We start from the raw sequence: 17,098 nt of genomic DNA on the forward strand, positions 1-17,098 counted from the left end.
CCCACTGAGCCACCCAGATGCCCCTTCACTACCTTATTTACTATCTTACCGCTACCCACTCGCCGCCACCCTCCACTCCACCAGGGTGACCATATAATTTATCACCCAAACCAGCAAGCTCCGAAGAGCCAAGAGGGGACACAATCGGTAGGTATCCTATTTCCGGAAAAGAGCCGCAGAACGGGGGGCAGTTCGTCGACTCCCGACCGGGAGGCGGGGCCGCCTCGGCCCCTCGGGCGGCTCTCCGCGCGCTGCAGGCCAGAGCCCGGGAGGTCGAAGCGCTGCCTCCCGAGCGCCGCCGAGGGTTTACGGAGACCGCCGAGGACGTGGGAGGCGGGGCCACGTCCAGAGGCGGAAGCGCCGGCGCAATGGTGGCCGAAGAGGGCCGGAGGGGGTGACGTCACCGGCAGTCTCCGGAGAGAGCCGACGGGCCCCGAGCGGCGGCGCCGAGGCGTAGTCATGGCGGCCGCCTGCGCCGCGGCCGCTGGGAAGAGCGAGGATCCGGCGCCGGAGGCCGCGGCGCTGGCCGCCGCCCGGGAGCGGAGCAGCCGCTTCTTGAGCGGCCTGGAGCTGGTGAAGCAGGGCGCCGAGGCGCGCGTGTTCCGCGGCCGCTTCCAGGGCCGCGCGGCCGTGGTGAAGCACCGCTTCCCCAAGGGCTACCGGCACCCGGCGCTGGAAGCGCGGCTCGGCCGGCGGCGGACGGTGCAGGAGGCCCGGGCGCTGCTCCGCTGCCGCCGCGCAGGTGAGGCGGCCCGGCCCGGCCCGGGGAGGCCGCTGCGCCTCGTTTTGCCTCAGTCTCTCTCTTTGCACCCGCCGCGTCAAGTTCAGTTGGGAAGTGTCGGCCTTTCTCCCCCGCCCCCCTCGCCCCCCCCCCCCCCCCCCCCCCGCCTTCGTTCATTTCATTCTTTGGCCTTGGCACCCGCGACGGGCACGTGTCCCGGAGCCGTTGCTCCTGGTTCAGTTCCCGGCTCTAACTGTCGCTCGGCGTTGAGCACGCCGTTTGACTGCCCCGCGACTCGGTTTCCCCATGTGCACCGTCTCCGTGTTCGATCATTATCTTTACGTTCGTGACTTTTAAGAAGCAGGTGTAATTACAAGTACGAACTCGCTGCGGAGGCTGTCGGGGTTCCAATACCGACACGACCGCTTCCCATGTAGCCTTACAACAAATTATTTACGCTCAGCCTCAGTTTCCTCCCCTGTAAAGGGGAGTCATAGTGTGTTTGAGTGCGTGATTGGTACATAGCGCTCAGTAGATTTTAGACTCCGTGAACTTGTATATTGACTTTTTCATTAAAACACCATCGTCCACCACGGTGTATCCCTTGTCCTCAGATGAGAAACTGAGGCTCAGGCGGGGGAAGTAACTTGCCCAAGGTTGCACAGCTAGTGAGTGACCCAGCCAGGCTCCCAGCCCATAGCCTCTGACTCAGAAACACTGGCTTTTCAGTTTCACACATCCTTTCTTTTATTAATATTCGTTAGGCACCTGCTTTACCCCAGGACATTGTTAGGTGCTGGGTGAGCTGGAGGAAATTCAGTCGCCAACAAGCAGACAGATCTCTTGCCCTTGCTTGGATGTGATGAAGCTATTTGTGTGTTCCTATTTTCAGTTTTCATCTGCTCTAGGATGTAAGGTCCACTAAGCAGGGATTGGCTGCTTTGTTTCCTGCTGTATCCCCACTGATAGGTCTCCAGTATCTAGAAAAGTGTGGTGGGCCCAATTGTCATTCAATAAATATTCACTGAAACTTGAATTCAATGAATTCTTTGCATTACTGGAGGTATTGTTCCCGCGTTATGGAAACAGAAACAGAGGCTGAGAGAATTGATGTGACTTTTAGGTCATACAACTAGTAAAGGAAGGCAACCAGGATTTGAACTCGGCCTTTCCGAACGCAAAGATGAATCTCTCAGCTAGCGCACTGCTTGGCCTGTTTGTGTCCTGGTCAGGTAGAACGACTCTGGGCGATGCTTACCCTTCTAGGTCTGTGTTTTGTTTTTAGGGAGTAAGTATGACAAATGCAATCCAGTCATAAAGGGTAGAAAGGAGGAGGGAGTTTCGGCACTACTAAACTTAGCTGTGGGGCGGCTTAAGGCGCAACCCTGCAGGGCATGAGCCGGGGAAACTTCCAGATGAGTTAAATTGTACTGTTCTGCAGCATTCCTAAATTTTTTTTTCCCCCTGAAATAAGCAGATATGCACTGTAAAAGTCTGGCTCAATCTTTGAAAATTAAGCTTAACGTGAAGAGAGAATCTCATCCAATAACGATTTGTATCTTGATTGCAGGGATATCCGCCCCCGTTGTCTTTTTCGTAGACTATGCCTCCAACTGCTTGTACATGGAAGAGATTGAAGGTTCAGTGACTGTTCGAGATTATATTCAATCCACTATGGAGACCGAAAAAACTCCCCAAAGTCTCCTCGGCTTAGCCAAGACGGTTGGGCAGGTTTTGGCTCGAATGCACGATGAAGACCTCATTCATGGTGATCTTACCACCTCGAACATGCTGCTGAAACCCCCCGTGGGACAGCTGAACATCGTGCTCATAGACTTTGGGCTGAGTTTCATTTCTGCACTTCCAGAAGATAAAGGAGTCGACCTCTACGTGCTGGAGAAAGCCTTCCTCAGTACCCACCCCAATACCGAGGCTGTGTTTGAAGCCTTTCTGAAGAGCTACTCCACCTTCTCCAAAAAGGCCAGGCCGGTGCTAAAAAAGTTAGATGAAGTGCGCCTGAGAGGAAGAAAGAGGTCCATGGTCGGGTAGAAGAGTCTGACAAGTACTGACGTGCTGGCCATTTGCGTCAAAGGGAGTTTGAAGGAAGGCTCCGAATAAAGGCATTGAGATCCTTTTAAGTGCTGTCTGTGATCATGCTTGTTCAGTGTCATTATCGTCTGCGGTCGGCTGTTCTCAACAGCTTGCTGTGGACAGAAGACAAGTTCTAGGCAGAATTGGGTATTTAAAAGAAATCTAGAACGGGCTTCCTCTTCGGCCAGGCCGCGTATATGTCAGGTACCTGGGCAATGGCATTGCAGAACGTTGAACCACGTGATGAGAACATTACTCTTCAGTCTTTTGGGTGATGTGGGGACAGAGTCTCAGTTGGTGACGGATATCTTTATCAACCCGCTAACCCGGCAGTTTTTTTTGTCGTGTACATGACATATTCCCCCTGAAACCAATATAATGGGATACAGCCAGCATTTTAAAAATGAACTAGAGGGGCGCCTGGGTGGCTCAGTCGGTTAAGCGTCCAACTTGAGCTCAGGTCGTGATCTCACAGCTCGTGAGTTCGAGCCCTGCGTCGGGCTCTGTGCTGACAGCTCAGAGCCTGGAGCCTGCTTCCAGTTCTGTGTCTCCCTCTCTCTCTGCGCCTTGTCTGCGCGCGCTGTCTCTCTCTCTCAAAAATAAATCAACGTAAAAAATAAAAATGAAGTAGAATCATAGAAAATACCAGAGCGCCTTACGTGTATTGTTTAATAAAACTTGTTTCAAGTGTATGTATAGACGTACAGATACCCAGGGTATCTACTGGGTTTTGGTGTAAGACACATTTCTTTTTGAGGGTCTTAGCAAAAAAAAAAAAAGATGAAAAATACTGCTGAACTCCAATTAGTCTCGTTTTAAAAAAGCAGGCTCATAGCTTTCAGGCAACTGGAATTTATGTGATTTTATGCAGCATTGTTTTTATTTTTGTTGCTCCGTATTTCTATGGTTACCTTGTGACTAAGACAAGTGATTGATCTAAAGTTCCTTTTAGTTTAAGTTCCTTTAGTAAAAGAAAGTGAGTTGATTTATATTACAGATAGTAAGCACGTAGAACAAAAGAGGTGAAATTACCTAGAAATGGCTAGTTTGATAAAGCCTGGTTTAAGGGAAGGGGCAGGAAAACAGCAAAGATGCAAAACGCCGCCAATTAGCTTGCACTTAAAACCCCTCCCAGCCTCAGTCTCTTCCCCAGAGATGCGTGTCTGTGGGGAGGGAGGTATCATAAAGTACCTCTCCTCCTTGTCTGCGCCAGCCAGCAAATAAGTACTTTGAGTGCCTTCTCTGTGCCCAGTATCATTGGCTACTGGGTACGTGGGCAGTGAGCATTTCCGTGGGGCCAGGACTGTGGGTTTCCTTCACCATAGTCAGCCCTGTGCCTGTGGCAGATGCCCAGGAATGAATGAAAACTTCCCTTCCTGGGTACTGGTGACCAGCAGACAGGAGAGCGAATATCGTTGCCTGGTTATCACTCGTCAAGATACTGTCCCAGGAGTGTTCATATTGGAATTGAAACAACTCTAAGGTAGCATCCCCAGTGTATCGATGGAGAACTTGTCCAAGATGTCACAGGTAGCAAGGGAGACTTTTTCCTGGCTCCCAAGCCCGTGTGGCCTCCACTGATGCTTTAGGAAACGAGATGCTGGAAGGGATACACTTTTGATATATCTTGACCTTCTAGAACGTTATTTTCCAAGAACTTCAAGGGCCCCGGGGGCAATGATGTTTTCAAGGAATACTGTCAACGTGACTTGAGAGCTGTCTGCCTCGGGGTGAGAATGACTGGTGGGCACACACGTGCAGGTAGTAAGTCAGGAAATAGCTAGAGCTCGCCGCGTGCGGGGCCCTGGAGATAGAGGGGGACCTAAGGCTGCCCTTACTCAACGAGGAAACAGTGACATTAGGACTGGTATGTGAAGGAGAGCCGGGGGCACCTGGGTGGCTCAGTCGGTTGAGCGTCCGACTTCGGCTCAGGTCACGATCTGGTGGTTCACGAGTTTGAGCCCCACGTCGGGCTCTGTGCCGACAGCTCAGAGCCTGGAGCCTCCCCCGGATTCTGTGCCTCCCTCTCTCTCTCTGCCCCTCCCCTGCTCGCGTTCTGTCTCAACTTATTTTTTTCTTAATTAAAACAAAAAAGAACCGGGAGGCGGGGGAGCGTGTCCCAGGCAGAGACCCATGAGGGACAAAGTTGGTAAAGGAGGGGCATCCCTGGGCAGCAAGGCCAGGGTGGCCAGTTCGCAGCGAGCAGAGGAAGAGTGGGAAGTGAGACCAGAGAGGTGGGTGAGGACCAGCTCGGGGCCTTGTCACGAGCCCGGGTATTGTTCTCAACTCGACTGGCGGTTTTTTTTTTTTTTTTTTTTTTTTTTTTTTTTTTTAAATTTTTTCAACGTTTTTATTTATTTTTGGGACAGAGAGAGACAGCATGAACGGGGGAGGGTCAGAGAGAGAGGGAGACAAAGAATCGGAAACAGGCTCCAGGCTCCGAGCCATCAGCCCAGAGCCTGACGCGGGGCTCGAACTCACGGACCGCGAGATCGTGACCTGGCTGAAGTCGGACGCTTAACCGACTGCGCCACCCAGGCGCCCCTCGACTGGCGGTTTTAAACAGGAACGCATCTCATTTACGTTTTCAAGGGATCACATCGGGAGAAAAGGCGGTAAAGGGTGGCTGGAGGGGAAGGGAAAAGCCTTTGCAACCGGCCGGGTCTGCGACAGTGGCAGCCTGGGGCAGAGAGAGGCCTTGGCGAGCGTGCAGCGATCCGCTCGGGCCCGTCGGTGCGTGTGACACGGTGGCCAGCACGGCGGAGGCGGCAGCGTTAGGGAGGCTACAATGACGTTTGCAGGCATCGAGGGCGAGGGGGGTCCTGGAGCAGCCACACACGTTCCCAGGAGAACTGTCCATCTATGTCCTCAGGCCCTGGCTCGGGATGGGAAACAAGGGATTATCACACAGTCCCAGGCGAGCAGTGGATTCCGCCCCTCATTCAGCATCTCACAAAGGACCAAGCAATCCTCTGCAGTTCCAGATCCCTCAAAGTCCACGTGGGGACAGCTGGCCCTCTGCGGCGGTGAGCCAACGGCACTGGCAGCTCTGTGTGAATTCCATCTGGAACCTTCCCAGACGCGGCTTATAAACCTCATTTTACAGACGAGGAAAGACGCTTCACAATGCAAACTATCACGTCTTAGGGTCACACAAGTTGCAGGGCTGGGATTCAAACCTCCATTTTTAACAACAGCCGTTCGCTACTGAGCGGTTACTAAGTTCTTTGCGTGCATCAACCTTTTTTGCAGAGGAGGCAATTGAGGCACAGAGAAATGGAGCCTTGCCCAAGGGCCACGCAGCTAGTGAGTAGCAGAGCCGGGGAAACGTGATGTGATACTGAGGTGTGTCAAACACTGAAGAGGACACAACGCCCACATCTTCTAGAACATTGAAAAGGGCTCTTGTGGGGCGCCTAGGTGGCTCAGTCTGTTAAGCATCTGACTCCGGCTCAGGTCGTGATCTCACGGTTTGTGAGTTCGAGCCCCGTGTTGGGCTCGGTGCTGACAGCTCAGAGCCTGGAGCCTGCTTCGGATTCTGTGTCTCCCTCTCTCTCTGCCCCTCTCCTGCTCGCACTCTGTTTCTCTCTCTTTCTCAAAAAGTGAATAAACATTAAAAAAAAAAGTTTTTTGGGGCGCCTGGGTGGCGCAGTCGGTTAAGCGTCCGACTTCAGCCAGGTCACGATCTCGCGGTCCGTGAGTTCGAGCCCCGCGTCGGGCTCTGGGCTGATGGCTCAGAGCCTGGAGCCTGTTTTCGATTCTGTGTCTCCCTCTCTCTCTGCCCCTCCCCCGTTCATGCTCTGTCTCTCTCTGTCCCAAAAATAAATAAACGTTGAAAAAAAAAATTTTTTTTTAAAAAATAAAAACATAAAAAAAAAGTTTTTTTTTAAAGATCTCTTGTGACTGCGGGCCACAGCATGGAGCCACCCACGTTGGGCGTAGTGAATGCTTCTTCAGTGTTCTCGTTAGGGGAGCTGACCACGCTCGCCGCATGTGCCGGCCGAGGGGACCCATGCACACCTGCACTAGTGAAGGGATGCGCACGTAATCGCAGCTGTGACCGAGAAAGGAAACCCGAATCCTGATCCCGGTTCCAATCCAGTTTGTTTGCAAAACCAGGCGGGCAGCTCGTGGGCCATCGTTTGCCAAGTTGATTTTTTAAGATACTGCATTAAAATGTTTGTCTTGATTACTGGGTTTTTAGGTGCCGCCTCGAATTAGTGCCCTGGTAAGAGGCCCTCTCACCTCATCCTGGTCCTCACCCGTCTGCCACTGACCGCTGGAACCCCCGGCTGTGGGAGCCCAGCTGACAGGGCCCTGGGAATCTCCTCCTCGAGTCCTGAATTCAGAGTGCCACAACTCCAAAGGACCCAATTCCCCTTTCCTGAGCCCAGACGAGTGGCCGTCCTGGCCAGCAGAGGTCGCCAAGTTACCGTCGTTATCCATGCAGGGGCGCTTCCTTCCCCATCCATTCTCCTCCTCCACTTCCTTTTCTCTCTCCCTTCCCTCTCTCTCCCTCCTTTCTCTTCTTCTTCCCCTTTTCGTCCTATCTCCCTACCTCCAACTTGGCTCACTTATCCGCCCAACACCGAAGCATCCCCGTGCGGCAGGCACCGTGCAAATCACCCAGGCTACAGTCAGCAAAGACGTGGGATGTCTGGTTCCCTCCTGCCCGAATTTTGTCATGCGCTCTCTCCCTTCTTCACGCCTTCATTCACTGGGTATTAATTCCACAGCCCGGCTCTGTCTGGCTCTGTGCTGGGTCCCAAAGAAGCTACTGGGATGAGAAAGCCCACAGCTACCACCCTGGAGCCCCTTCCCCTCCCCCTGCACTCTGCTGCAATCAATGGTTTTCCCCACTGCTCCCCACTGTTTCTGCCCTGCCCATTGACCCCCCCAAAACGTTCTTCCTTATAAAGCAGCCAGAGGCACCCTTGTAAAGCCAGTTTATGTCACTTGTCTAATCGGAACCTTGATGGCTTCCCCTCCCATGTCTCCTTGCTTACCAGCTACATGATGAGGGACCCCCTCACCACGCCTCTCTGAGCCTCGGTGTCCTCATCTGTAAGATGGGCCCATTTTACAGATGAGGAAGCTGAGTCTCAGAGATGCTAAGCGACTTTTCTAGTCATCAGCCTGTAAATGATAGAGATTGTGCCGGGCACTGTCTGTTGCCTACCCAGAGCCACACTCTTTATTCCTTCTGGACAGAACCTCTGTTTGTCCAGGTATCTATTAGGTGAGAATGGCTTCATCTCAGGGAAGGTCAGACCGGTCCCTGATGTACAGGTGGGCACATGGCTCCTTTCTGGCCAATAAGACAGAAAAGCGAATCTGTGGAAGTTGCTTCTGGGGAAGATTTTCTTTCTTACAGAAAGGGAGAGGGTTGTGAGAATTCGCTCCATGCCCTGACCCCAACACACCCGCACTAGCATTTCCTGCCTTTAAATGCAGTGGTGATGAGTGGAAGTTCAGCAGCCATTTTGGGGCCGGGAGGCCGACGGTAAAGCACCAGCGGCGAGGGGAAGACAAAGGAGTCAAGAAAGGGCAGGGTGTGAGTCCGTCCTTAGTGACGTGGGAACTCGGACCTTTCTTCCCTGACTTATTATTTGCATAAGTGAACATCTTCAAAGCCGAAGCTGCTTTAGTTGGGTTTTCTATCACTCGAAGCAAAAACATTCCTAACCAGAACAGATACAGATCCCCGTCCCCCCAAGCCACACGCGGGGTCACTGGCCTCTGGCTGCCTTCCCCGGGGCGGGCTGGCATGTCGGGCGGCACAGGCCTCTCGCCTGAGATCAAGCCACGGCAGACAGTCTCCAGCCCCTTCTCTTCCAGGGCCAGAAGGTGAGAACCGTGGACTGAGATTCAGCCTGTGCGAGGCCTGGCCTATGTGCCCGCAGCTTCCTCTGTGTGTCTGGCCCCTTCTGCTGTTACTCTGCCCCCACTTGCTCACGCTGTTCTTCCGACAGACAGTCCTGCCGCTATCTCGGGGTCTTTCTCCCTGCTGTTCCCTTTGCCCGCGACACTGTTCCCCACAGACCTCTATGTGGCCTCCTCCCGCACTTCCTTTAGGCCTCCGCCGGATACCGCTGTGAGAGGTCCCCCGGGAGCACCCTCTGTAAAAGGTGACACCCCCCTCCCCAGCCCTCCCCGCCCCTCCCCAGCTCTGTTTCCACCCCGTTCACCAGCACCTGCTATCCTTCAGATTCGCCTGCCCGTTTGCATCCTGCTCGCTCCGTGGGCAGGGGGCCATGTTTGTGCCCGCCTCCGGCCGCGGTTTCTACAGTGGTGCCTGGAAGGTAGTAGACGCTCAATTCCCTCGTGCAAGCGTAGCCTGCTTGTGGGAAAGAAAATTCACGGGGCCACATGAGCCTCCCTCCCACTGCCCGCCCCCCCTCGCCCCCACGTGCCACCTACCCACAGTCTTCCCTGCTGGAAGCAAAGCACAGTGTGGCCCCGGCCTGCAGCTTAGAACAAAAAACATTCAGAACCCTGGGGATTTGGTGCTGATCAAAGGCTTCCTCGTGTTTGTAAACCTTCACCCTCTGCCCAGGACACGGAAGGTTAGGGGCGGCCCAGAGCCCAGAGTTAGCCGCGGTTCCAGGCTGGGGGACTCTGGGCCTGCCCCTTCCCCGTAGCGAGGAAAGGCCCCCCACCGCAAGGCCGAGCGGGTTGAACCCAGCCGGGGATCTAAAAGGGGTAACTAATCCCACCCCCAGCCTGAGGCCCACCTGCCGGCCCTTGGATTCAAAGCCAATGTTACTCTTGGAGCTACGGAGGCCTGACCAAAATGTCAGGCTGAAAGATGCTGATAGTGGTGCAGCTCAGCGAGGCGGGGGGGGGGGGGGGGGGGGGGGCAGGCGGGGAGGCTGTGAGTTCTCCCCTTCCATGGAGGGGGACTGGGAAGCTGGTGCCTGCATACTCCCAGCATGCTCTCCCCTCCCCCAGCCTTAGTTGTCTTCATAGCACTAAGCACTGTGGGATATGTGATGTATTTCACTCACTTATCTTATGACAGAGCAAATAAAAGGGAGGCTCTGTGAGCCCAGAGACCTGTGTCTTGGTTGTTCACTGCTGTAGCCCCAGCGCCCAGAATGACACCTGGTGTATACAGTAGGCGCCCCACGAATACTTGTGGACGTGGGCCGCCCGGGGGGCTCCGTCACGTGAGCATCCGGCTCCTGATTTCAGCTCAGGCCGTGATCTCACAGTTTCATGGGATCGAGCCCCGCATCGGGCTCTGGGCTGGCACGGCAGAGTCTGCTTGAGATTTTCTCTCTCTCTGGCTCTCTGCCCCTCCCCCCCCACACACTCTGTCTCTCCAAATAAGTACATAAACTTAAAAAACGACTTGTGAATAAGTGGTAGTCGTGATTTTGGTTGATGTTCACAATAATAAAGTGCAACAATTTAAGACAGGTTCAAGTTTTCAATGCTTACGGAACCTCCGCTATGTTCCAGGTGCTGTTCCGGGCACTGGGGATACGGTGAGGATTAATGAGGACTCCCGGTTCTCATGGAGTTTCGTCTAGTAGGGAACGGTTTGAAACGATGACTCGTGCTGTGAAGGAAAGAACTCGGGGCAGACTCGACATAGAGTGCGTGACGCAGAGTGGAGGAAGGTTACGTTTCAGTAGATTGAGGGTTGGGGGGGCGCCTCGGAGGAGGTGACATTGGAGCAAAGACCCATGTGAGAAGGAAGCAGCCACTGAGGTGGGATGGTGGGGGGATGTGGGGGGGGGACATCCAGGCAGAGGGAGCAGTCCGAGCAAAGAACCTGGCATGTTCAAGAAGTAGAAAGGAGGTCGTGAAGAGGGTGGCAGGCAGTGATTGAGGGGAAAGCAGGTAGGACGTCAGGCCAAAGAGCTAGGCATGGCTCGATCATTCATGTCCGTGCCCAGCACAGTGCTTGGCACATAGCAAGCCCTTAATAGCTGGGCTGGTGGCTGTAATCAGTCGATCACATCGATGCTTATTTTCCTCTTAGAAATGGGGAGGGGCAGTGGCGGTGCGGATCACTGGAATTTCAGCCCTGTCGTGCACTAGCTGTGTGACCTCGGGCAAATGTCTTAATCTCTCGGAGCCTCAGTTTCCTCATCCGTCTAACAGACAAGCCTAGTAGGGAATGAAAATAAATGCTGGTCAGACCATCCATCAACTGTGGAAGTTCTTTAAGAATTTCCTCCCACTTCGGGGCAGGGGGACAGGGTGGGGGCTGGGTAGCTCAGTCGGTTGAGCTTTGGCTCAGGTCATGATCTCGCAGTTCATGAGTTCAAGCCCCGAGTCCGGCTCTGGGCTGACGGGTCAGAGCCTGCAGCCTGCTTCGGATTCTGTGTCTCCCTCTTCCTCTGCCCCTCCTCTGCTCATTCTCTCTCTCTCTTTCTCTCTCTCTCTCTCAAAAATAAATAATAATAATAAAAACACTTAAAAAAAATTTCCTCCCACATTCTACTTCTTTCTCAGTGCAAAGGGGGAAGAAACAAAGACAGGGAGTTCGTGGGTCCAGCCTTGGAGCCACTTTTCCTCTTACAAGGGCTAAGGTCCAAGCCATCCAACTAGGGGCCTCGTGTCGTGTGACTCACCTTCCCGTTAGAGGCTCTTCTTTGAGGACTCGGCCTATGCAAGTCCTGGCCGATCTCTGCCACCTGCTTCCTCTGTGAGTCTGACCGCTTCTTCTGCTCCTCTGCGCCTACTTGCTCACGCCGGGTGAGAAAGATAACAGGGGTAGTAATAGTTACCTATTGCTGTTGTAACAAGTTGCTCCAAAACTTAATGGCATAAAACCACCGTTTGTTACGCTCGCGGATCCTGTGGGTCAGAACTCTGGAGAGGGCAGCACGCGGATGCCTGCTTCCCGTTCCGCCACGGCTGGGACATCAGCTGAAGGACTCAAAGGCTAGGGGCTGGAATCATCGGAAGGCTCATTCGCTCATATGCCGGTTAGCTCTTGCTGGCTGCTCGTTAGGAGCCTTGCTTACTCTCTGTGGACCCCCGACCCTCAGTGGGAAGAGCGTCCATCACGTTTAAGAGGAGCATATGGGAGGCGCGTGTAGGGTGGGAGAGAGAGAGGTGCCATCCTGGGAAAGTAAAATCTGCCACGAGCTAAATGATAATAATTGTCACTTGCTGAGCACTTACTATGTGCAGGCACTCTGCACCACGGCCTTGCTTATTAATTCTTCCCACATCCTTGTGAGCTACGCCCCCTTCGTGTTTCCATTCCAGACAAGGACACAGGCCCACAGGAGTTAAAGCTCTTGTCTAGGGTTGCATAAGAAGCCAAGCGGTACGGCTGGAATTTGAACGTCGCTGTGTGTAATGCGGGGCGACAGACGCAGGGAATGCGTACACATTATCCTACAGATTAAATGAGTTAAAACATGTAAAGTGCTGAAAACAGTGCCTGGCACATAGTGAGTGCAGTATATTGCCATTATTATTATTATTATTATTATTATTATTACTATTATTATTCCATTTGAGCCACTGGAATAACAGGGAAACCTCTGCCCTGATACTAAGTACTTACTGTCCTCTTAATCTCTTAGCTCCTTCCAGAACAAGGGAGCCAGTCCAGGGGCCCTGGGAGCAACATACCCTGGTCCCAACTGCCTCCTTCAGGCTTTGGGGAGTGACCACAGTTTCTATGACATCAGCTGGACTAAGTCCCCAGGAATAGTTTTTCCCGTTTGGAAAACTGTCCTCCCACCCCCGGGGCTTTGAATGTCCAAAGTGCTCCCTCAGGGGCCTCACCCTTTATCCGAGATTGTCTGACACTAACCTGGTTGGAACCTTTGATGAAGCCGGTTATGGAGCTGCTCAAGGTTAGGTGCCCGATCTGAAAGGACATGGGAGAAAGTTTCATCACAGCCTGCCAAGGGCCCATTGGGAAACAACTTGCCCTACGGGCTTACAGGCAGCATGGCGACGTGACCCACCTAGGAAGCGGGCACTGCCCCTCTTTCTGGTCCATATCGCCATCTTTGAATGAAAAGCGTTTAAATTTTATTTTTATTTTTATTTATTTTTAGGGAGGGAGCACGAATGGGGGGAGGGGCAGCAGGAGAGAGAGAGAGAATCTTAAGCAGGCTCCATGCTCTGCAAGGAGCCCGACACAGGCCTCGATCCCACGACCCTGGGGTCATGACCTGATATCAAGAGTTGGATGCTCAGCTGACTGAGCCACCCACGTGCCCCAAAGCTTTTAAATTTTCAGTGAAAAGGATGCTCATTGGAATGGCCATCGTAAAAAAAAAAAAAAAAAAAAAAAAACTCGGTTAATAATAAGTGTTGGCAAAGAAAGACAACTCGGTTAATAATAAGTGTTGGCAAAGAGGTGGAGAATTTAGAACCCTCCTCCGCTCTTCAGGAGAGCTCTAAAATGGCGTGGACACTTGGGAAAATGGTCTGGCAACTCTTCAAAAGGTTACATACAGAGTTAACAAATGGCTCACCAATTCTACTCCTAGGTGTAGACCCAAGAGAACTGGAAACACGTCCTTACAAAACTTTGTACAGGAATGTTCGCAGAAGCATTATTCACAATAGCCAAAAATGGAAACAACTCAAATGCCCATCAACTGATGACTAGACAAATAAAATGTGCTTTATTCACACAATGGAATATTATTTGCCCCGTTAAAAGGAGCAAAGCACTGATCTGTCATGCTAAGTAAAAGAAGGCAAACACAAAAGACCATATGTTGTATGATTCCCTTTATGTGAAATGTCCAGAACAGGCAACTCTGTACAGACAGAAAGATGAGTGTCTACCTACCATTTGGGAGGTTGGGGGGTAGGAATTGGGGTGATCATTAATGCATATGGGGTTTCTTTTTGGGGTGATGAAGTTCTCTACAACTGATTGTAGTCACGATTGCCTGTGTGAGTATACTAAAAACCATTCACCTGAACACTTTAGATGGGGGAATTATACGCTATTGTTATTTTTAAAAAAAATTTTTAAACATTTATTTATTTTTGAGAGACAGAGAGAGACAGAGCACAAGTGAGGGAGGGGCAGAGAGAAGGGGGGGACACAGAATCCGAAGCAGGCTCCAGGCTCTGAGCTGTCAGCACAGAGCCCGACGCGGGGCTCAAACCCATAAACCGTGAGATCATGACCTGAGCCGAAGTCGGATGTTTAACCAACTGAGCCACCCAGGCGCCCCACTATTAGGTTGTTATTTTTCAAATGAGAACAGAATATGCCACTCTGCTTAAATCCCTACAGTGGTTGCCTTATCATAGCGCAGGTACACCGTCCTCACCCAGGCTTTCAAGATCCTGGGTTGTCTAGCTGCTGGCTGTCCTTCTGATCACACCTCTGCATCCCAGGTTCTGGATCATTCTAAGCCACCCGGTTTGTTCCTGCCTTGGAGCCATTGCACTCGGCTTTTCCTTCTTCCGGAAGGAATTTTTCATTTCGCTTGAGTACACACCGTGCTGATCGGGATTGCCAAATGGTAAGCTAGATGGGTGTTTATAAATACTGATGTATCGTTTTCCAAAGTGGTTGGCTAAGTGATCATTTCCAGTAGCCATCTGTGAGGCTTCCAGTTGCCCTAGAGTCTGGCCAACACTTCACGTTGGCCTCTGTTTAACTTTGCTAGCCCAGTGGGTTCGTATCACCCTGAGATTTCAATTTGTATTTCCCTGATGGCTTGTAATGTTGAGCATCTTTGTATGTGCCTGATGGTCATCTGTAGGTCTTCTTTTTTTTTTTTTTTTTTTTTTTGGTGAAGTGTCTTGAAATATTTTGCCTATTTTGAAATCGGGGTGTGTAACTTCGTATTATTGAGTCGTAATAGATTTTAGAATAGAGATACGAGTTCTTTGTCAGATATAGTTTTGAAGATATTTTTCCCGGATTATGTTAAATTTATATTTCAAATGCTCATCTTAGGAAAGGAGAAAGGTGTAAAACCAATGATTTCTAGCTTAAGAAGCTAGAAAAAAAAAAAACAGAGACAAATAAGCCCAAAGTAAGTAGAAAGAAGGAAATAATAAGAACAGAGGGGCTTCCCCCGGGGAAGGTGGAGCAGACCTAGTTTTCTCTACTCTTCCTGCGGAGGACGATTGGGAACCCTGTACCCAAGAATACTTCAGAGAGTGGAGAGGTGAAGGCGGGGACTTGGGACCCAAGGAACAACCTGGTGATGGGTTTTCTTTCTGCCTACTGTATCTCAGGCTTGGAAGCCGCAGGCAACCTGTAAATGTCAGCAGGGGCTGCCAAAGAGCCCTGACGAAAGCGAGCGCTCTGTAGCCAAAGGACCAGGAAAAGTTCAGCCAAGAGAGACCACTTTTAGACAGAACCTTCTCTACTCCAGCTGAACACCATGGGGAAAACATGGGAGCTCGCTCCCCCCAGCACAGGCTGAGTGAGGAGCCCGGACTTCGATCCTCACCGGGCTACGACCCTGTGTGCCAGCTTCCTTCCCAGGGTGGTGTCAGAGGAAGTGGAGGAGGGGGCTGGGACTTGTGTGCTCCCCGGTTAGTAAGGAGCCTCCTGTCCTGGCACCCCCTTTCCGTGTTTGCTGGTTTTGTTGAAAGGATGGAAAGACAAGCGATAGCCTGGGAGGAAGTGTTTGCACACCGCCTATCGTGTCCGGCGTGTATAAATCACTCTCAAACCTCTAAGACCGCAAGGCGATGTGTCTACACCTCTATCAGAAGGGCTAAAACAAAAAAGTAGGGACAACACCAAATGCTGGCACAGATGTGGAAAAAACTGGATCACGGATTCATTGCCAGTGGAAATGTAAAATGATGCGAACACTCTGGGAAACACTTTCGCAGTTTTCTTTAAAAGCCAAGGAGGCAACTAGCGTCTCACCCAGCAGTTGTGCGCCCCGTGCATTTATCCAGGATGAAGAAAACGACTCCTTCCTCCAGGCTCCGATCTCCAGACGGCTCACCCACCCTGGGAGCAAGTAGAAACTAAGTCAACAGCGGTGACCCCCGCTCAGCGCTTGCTCTGTGCCAGGCGTCGTGCTAGGCGTCAGCGGGCCATCTCCCTCAACCTTCCCGACAGACCTCCTGTCTGGTAGAGGCCGCGATCATCATCGCCCCCACTTTCTGGACGAGTAAACCGAGGCTCCAAGGCCGTTGCTCGTGGCCACGCGGCTGGACTGTGCAGAGCCCGGATTCAAACCCAGGGGGACGCTGACAAGTGCTTTCCTCCTCACCTGGTCATTACCAACCGTTTCACGGGGGCGGTAAAAAGCGTGGAAAAGGTGTGGCCGTGGCCGCGGGTTAGACCCGAGGCCACGCTGCCCGGAGGGCCGGAGTCTGGTTCCCAGTTCCTGGGCCTGACTTCCCTTAACTTTGCCGGGCCTCTCGCCCCCAGGCCCAGGGGCGCAGGCACCACCCTGCAGGGGCAGGAGAAGGCGGGCCCCCGAGCGCAGTCCCCTCCCCGAGCCCTCCCCCGGGCTTTAAGCCGGAGCAGGGCAGCGGGGCGCGGGCAGTCCCGGGCTGGCTCGGTCCGCCCGGCGATCGCGCGGATATGGCGGCGCTGGCGACCGTGGCCAAGAAGGTGTGGAGCGCGCGGCGGCTGCTGGTGCTGCTCTTGGCGCCGCTCGCGCTGCTGCCGGTGGTCTTCGCCCTCCCGCCCAAGGTAACGCCTCGTCCGCCGGGCGCCCCCCGTCCCGCGCGCCCGCCGGCCCGCCCCCGAGGTCCCAGACCCGACCGATTTCGCCAGAACCCCCCACCCCCACCCCTCGACCCTCTCCCCCTGGGCCCTGCCCCCTCCGGCCCTTTCCCGGCCGCGCCTTGGAGCCGGAGTCCGGCCCAGCCTTCGGGATGGTTCCCCCGTCTGCCGGAGCGGGTTCTCTTTGCTGGGCTCGGCGCGCGGGGCGCCGGGTTGAACGCTTCCCTAGATGATCCCAATGAACTGTTCACGAAGGCCAAGCTGAAGGGCCTGGGGCGAGTCACTTAGCTACGCTGGACTTCGGTTTGCCCAGATGTAACAGTGGAGGCAGCGAGGGCGTTGGGGCAGATATTAAATAGGGCAATCTATGTACCTCTCTTCGAACTGAGCCTGGCCCACAGGAAGTGCCCGCTGCCCCACTGGCTGGTCTGATGCCAGGCCCCTTACCTGCGGCGAGCAGGCCGAGATTGGAAGAAGCCCCTGGAGCCGGGCGCGGCGCTAAGCTTTGCCTTAAAGCGCGTCGTTTTATGTCATCCTTTCAGTGCCCCTCAGGGGGTGAGGATTATTTATCTCCTTTTCTGGAGAAGAAAAGTGAGGCTCAGAGAGAGGAAGTGACTTGGTCAGGGTCACATGGC

The 17,098-nt window shown here is 53.1% G+C and overlaps 2 protein-coding genes across 3 annotated transcripts in view; both read left to right on the forward strand.

The window, feature by feature from the left end:
* Positions 1-406: 406 nt before the first annotated feature.
* TP53RK (TP53 regulating kinase) lies at positions 407-2,859 on the forward strand. Its single transcript, XM_023251164.2, has 2 exons — positions 407-742; positions 2,292-2,859. The coding sequence occupies exons 1-2, from the start codon at positions 460-462 to the stop codon at positions 2,768-2,770; spliced, it is 762 nt and encodes a 253-aa protein (XP_023106932.1). The 5' UTR covers positions 407-459; the 3' UTR covers positions 2,771-2,859.
* Positions 2,860-16,306: 13,447 nt separating this feature from the next.
* SLC13A3 (solute carrier family 13 member 3) overlaps positions 16,307-17,098 on the forward strand; it is a 74,720-nt gene continuing 73,928 nt past the window's right edge. For both annotated transcript variants that reach the window (XM_023251160.2, XM_023251161.2), the window contains exon 1: positions 16,307-16,430. In XM_023251160.2, coding sequence (XP_023106928.1) covers positions 16,320-16,430 — 111 coding nt within the window. In that variant the 5' untranslated portion in view covers positions 16,307-16,319. The remainder of the gene's footprint in view (positions 16,431-17,098) is intronic.

The sequence above is a fragment of the Felis catus genome, chromosome A3 (assembly GCF_018350175.1).
Source record: "Felis catus isolate Fca126 chromosome A3, F.catus_Fca126_mat1.0, whole genome shotgun sequence".
Taxonomy (NCBI): Eukaryota; Metazoa; Chordata; class Mammalia; order Carnivora; family Felidae; genus Felis; species Felis catus.

Coding starts and splice junctions, on each gene's coding strand:
- TP53RK (XM_023251164.2), top strand. CDS start 460: ATGGCGGCCGCCTGCGCCGCGGCCGCTGGGAAGAGCGAGGATCCGGCG. Junction 743..2,291: donor GCTCCGCTGCCGCCGCGCAG/GTGAGGCGGCCC, acceptor TCTTGATTGCAG/GGATATCCGCCCCCGTTGTC.